This window comes from Pygoscelis adeliae, unplaced genomic scaffold, assembly GCF_000699105.1.
Source record: "Pygoscelis adeliae isolate BGI_AS28 unplaced genomic scaffold, ASM69910v1 Scaffold171, whole genome shotgun sequence".
Lineage (NCBI taxonomy): Eukaryota > Metazoa > Chordata > Aves > Sphenisciformes > Spheniscidae > Pygoscelis > Pygoscelis adeliae.
In genome coordinates, this window is record NW_008824186.1 from 311,180 (window position 1) to 316,267 (window position 5,088).

General features: G+C 42.0%; 1 protein-coding gene across 1 annotated transcript in view; it reads left to right on the plus strand.

Annotated features, from left to right (window-relative positions):
* MICALCL (MICAL C-terminal like) overlaps positions 1-5,088 on the plus strand; it is a 39,933-nt gene that overhangs the window by 16,886 nt on the left and 17,959 nt on the right. Inside the window, exon 6 of the mRNA XM_009334568.1 lies at positions 1,493-2,720. Within this exon, the coding sequence (XP_009332843.1) occupies positions 1,493-2,720 (1,228 nt within the window). The remainder of the gene's footprint in view (positions 1-1,492; positions 2,721-5,088) is intronic.

The window sequence follows — 5,088 nt, forward strand, 5'->3', positions numbered from 1 at the left end:
TGAGGAAGGGTGGGCCTGCCATAAGTGCAGCGCTGCAGCAAGAGTTGTGACTGACTGTCCCGAGCAAAGGGCAGCATGTTCCCCAGACTCAGAGCTGGGTGGAGTGAGGACCAGCCCACGTCCTCTGTGTCCTAGCCCGTTGTCCTCACCCTTGGGTTAAACATGATTAAAATCGCTTGACCTCAGGTCTGCGTTAGAAAAAAATCAAGTCTTCCACATCCACGGTGGTAGCTGAAATCCGGTCCAGGACAATAGGGCCAGGAAGGGAACATCCCAGGGGAGCAGAGCTGCACAATGCTGCCTGGCTGTGCTGCGCTCGAGGAGAGGTGACTCTTACGCTGCAGCTCCCACTCTATAAGCAGCACATAGCAGCCTTTTTCTTACTCTAAAGAGAGAGGATTAAGAGGGTGTTTATTTGTTTATTGGTGTTTCTCATGGTTTTTTATCTGAGATCCTGGCCAATATTAATTTTAGTCATCAAATATACCTGTGAAACAGGGAGTAATGATTATTGCCTTACTTCTGATGCTTCTGGGAAACGGAAGTCAGACAGATTAATGGCTTCACCTGTGTGAAGTTGGGAATCTGGCACATAAGTGGAAACAGGAATTGAATCTTCTCACCATCCGTTACTGCACAGCATTGAGGATAAAATGCCTCCCTTCTAAGAAGGAAAAAAACCCTCTAGTTTTCATCTGCTGGCTAGATAATGTGGACATTTATCCTTGTTACTATCTCCAGCAGAAGAGTTTGGTGGCTAGAGTAATGAATTTAAGTCTTCACCAAAGGAAAAATAATCATAAGGGAGAACTAACTGAACTTTTTAAAACTACTGTGTTGCATTTTACAATCTCTTCTGGGTCAGTTCCTTCATTCCTACCTGTGCTATGTAAGCATGCAATATTACAAAAGCAGTTGGAGAGGATGACTTGTGGTCCCTTGTGCTTGCTGGAAACTCTAAGGTGATGCAACTGGAATGCACACGGGAGAATAGAGCAGATCTGCTTTTGTTTATTTTCCTGTAGATAAGACTGTTTCTTTCTAAGGAAAATATTAAAGGTAATTCATAAAGATATGACACGTTCTTAGCATGAATAACACTATTTTTAGTCTATTACAATTTCCAGCAGTATTAGATCTCCACTCCTAGAGAAATATTAGCCCTTTACGGAGGAAAACTTTTCTTCTTATTGTGTTATCATCTACATATGTATGTGTGTATATATGTGTATATAAAGTAAATATTATGTTTATTAGTATTATGTTAAGATTTAAATTGGTTAAAATATATGAAATAAAAGATACATTGAACAATATTTTTAACCACTAAAATAATCTCTTTTCATGCACTTCACAGTTGGCTTCTTACAAGAAACCACCAGAGGTTACAAGAGGACATTTCAAACCCTACAGCCCACTATTTCAAAGAAAAGAAAAAGCCAGAGAGATGCCTGAAGACATCCACCTCTGTGTGCCCCGTTGTCCTTTTCAGAGCAGCACTAGAAGTTCTCCACAGACCCCTCCTGGGAATGGGACACTGGCTGCTGATTTTTATGAGCCTGAAGATATAGATGGTGACATTGGGACATACACAGCCCAGGGCTGGAAGGAAAAAAAACTGAAATATACCTCTGAACCAGAAGATTTTAAGTGGAAGACAAAAGTGCTGTCATCTCTGGATTTGAAAGAGAAAGGTGGCAAAAATACAAGGCACCAAGAAGAAAAGCTTGAGCAAGAATTAAAGGAGGCAAAAAAGAGGCTGGCGCTTTGTACTCAACAGCGACCCTTGTCGTATGATTCAAACAGGACAGACTTAGGTGGAACCAGTCCAGGGTATCAAAACAAAGGAGCGCTGGGGACTTCAGAGGAGAAGAACGCTGACTGCAGAAAAGATGTGTTCAAACTATCTGGTTGTCCTGTGCCTCTCTTATTTGCAGACAATGCTCCACCAGCTTTGCCAGTTGACACAAAAGATGCTCTGAGAAGTCCAGATGCAGTTGCCAGGGAGCATGCAGCTGGCCAGCCAAAATCGCCACTGAGGCTCATAGCCAATGCGATCAAAAGGTCTATTTTGGAGCCTCTAACCTCGTCTCCAGAAGGACTAAAGCAGGACTCAGACAGCAAAGCCAAAGCCTCTTCAGAACAAGCTTTCTTCAGCTTCCCCAGTACTCCTAGCTATTCCTTAAGCCAAATGAACAGTAACAATAATAGAGCAAATAACGCTCAGCCACAGGAGCTTAAAGTAGGGGAGTGGGCAGGAGAATATTTAGGAAATGGGAGCCTTCTCTCAAATCCATCTTATTTTTCTGTCGGCTCTGAAGAGAGATCTCCAAGGGATTACAGCGAGGAGGTATCCTTCCCAGTCTACAGTCCTCACGCTAGGCCTTCCAAAATGACCAGTATACCTCAGAAATCATATTGCACTAGGATGGAGGATGTCCCAGGACTCCTAGAAAAGTTTACCTTTAAAGAGACTCCTCCAGGGGCTCCCATGGATGATGTATTTATCTGTAATGAAAAGTACCTCCTTCTGTCATCTGCAGAGCCCAAGAACACCTCCAAGGACAATCTGGATGACTCTGCACAGAAAGGTAGTCTTGGGTCGCTCTTTGATAGACTGAGAAGTAAAGTTCGTGACAGAGAAGGGAATTCCTTCATGTCATCTCTGCCTTTCATGAAGGACTGTTCTCCAGAAGACAGGCTACGTTATCCTTCCACAGGTGAGGGCATGAGTGGAATTATTTATTTCTGGTAATAGCACTTAACATTTAAAAGACCTATGTGTGATCATGCAAACACATACCTGTTGTATGCTATGTTTAATTTATAGTTACTTTCTACATAGAAAGACTTAATAAATATACCTTTTGGTTAATGTTTAGGAGTTGCTTCTGGTTTAAAGGAGCAGAGTGGATTTGCAAGCAGAGCGCAGCATTCTGGATCCAAGTTTGATCTGCTGCTCGCTGCTGTTTGAAAGTGTTTGGGTCAGGAAAATGTACTTCCCGAGGTGGAAGGAGCGGTGAGGCAGAGTGAGATGCTGTGCAGAGCAGCTGCTGCTGTGACACAGTGTGTTGTGGAAGGGGGAGTACAGTGGGCAAGCAGAAGAACGAGCACCGAAAACTCCAGTGCAGTGTAGACTACATTTGCTACCCTTTCCATGAGGAGTTCAGCGACTGAAGCAATACAGTTGCAATAGCAAGAAGCTTTGCTTTGTGTATGTGCTTTCTCAGCAGGTGTCTCTTCAGCTCTGTCTGCTGCTGTAGTGACCGAACTGTAGACACACTTTTGGGAGCTTTGCAGTGTCATTAATATCCCCTTGTTCTTTTATTTGAGAGGAGATAGCACCTTATTGACATATTCTGACCTATTTGTGAGTCTATTTGGGCAGTGATTAAAAGGCATCAATTTTCATGTTTGCTTGCAAGAAAAAGGTTAGTATTAAAATTGCAGACGAGTCTAAGAAATATTGATGTCAGACAAAGAGCAATCTGAGTAATCTGAGCATAGGCTCAGAAAGAATTAAGTGCGGCACAGTTTCAGATATGAAATATGAGGTATGAGAGCTGCACCCACCTGTCTTTCTCTGTGATCCATCTTCCCACTAGCCTACTGCAGAAAGTCACAGTTATTTAACTACATAACCTATTGAATTTTATAGACATACCTGTTTGTTTCTTACTTTATTAAATTGCAACCCAAACTGTAACCTCAAAATTGCTTCTGTGTTGCAGCATTAAAATAACAATCTGTATGTAAAATGTGAAGTCACTGAAATGTTCCCAGTGAGCTGCCAGATCCTTTTTGCATCCTTTCTGCTTCAGAACTACTGCATACTGTGAGGAAGATGTGCAGTATATAAGAGACTTGATCTGAAGCTCATTAAAATCAATAGAATAACTCCTGCTCTCATTCCTGAATTTTTGGATTAGACTCTTGGAGCATCCTTTATCTAACAACTCACAAAACCAGGCATCCTCATTGAGCCAGAGGATGCTAAGGACTGCACTGAAGCCACAGAGTTGCTGGTGTTCACACGTGCCACGCTGCGGTCTTAAATGGGAGGCTTTTTCTGAGCCTATACCTAGTCATGACCCGTCAACTAAGCCAAGTTGACTTGCTCTTAACTAAATGTATTACAATAATTGGTATGTTGTGTTCCTACTAAAATGGGAAAACTTCTTGTTAGGTTTGAATAGTGCTATACTTTATTTATGTTTTTAATATTTTGGAAAAACATGCTGGTTTAATATGTGTTGCATTCCTCTGCTGTGCAAGCCAAAAGAGGAATTATTAAATTATTATAATTATTGAATATAGGCATTGCAAAGTCTGTTCAGAAGAAAAAAATGCAGCTTTGATCTAGCCATTTGCCCAGTAATCTGTCCTCTTCAACGTTTCAACATTGCAGCTCCCTGAACTTTTTCAAACATTCATATTTGAGTAAATCAAACTGGTAAAGAGCCAAGTCCTGCTTGGCTCTCTAAAATGGCATTTCTCTCTCATATTGGCACTTGTCTGAGGTGCAGGCTTGGCAAACTTCAGTCATGAACTGATGACGAGCTTTAGCCCACATTACACGTCATTATTTTTCTCTCTTGAAATTTACCATGCATCTCAGAAAATTCTTTAAAGAAAAAAAAGTACTCCCAGCACCTTGCAGAAACCAATTTATTGAGGCTCTTTCTCATACTCCTCTTGGCTCTTTGCAGTAGGGCTTTTCTATCCTATTTGAGGCCAGACAGACTTGTTCTGTGCAAGTATGGTTGGTCTTACATTATGCTGGTGTTTTTTCCCCTCAATGGGCTGTTGGCTTGTGGAGCCAAAGAATGAGCTGGGTGATAAAAGTCCATAGGCTTGAGATGAGACTGGGCAAGCTCATTGAAGAGAAATCCACTGAGGATTAACCAAATGCTTAGAAACCACTTCCAATTTAGAAAGCTCCTGAACTGAAAAATGCTTGGAGGCTGGGCGAGTGTTAAGGGGAGGAATCACATATGACTGCCCGGTGCCTATAGTGTTCCTTTAGACACCCACTGCTGGAGGCAGACTGGAGTGACCTTCAGTCTCACCCTACACATCTACTTCTAT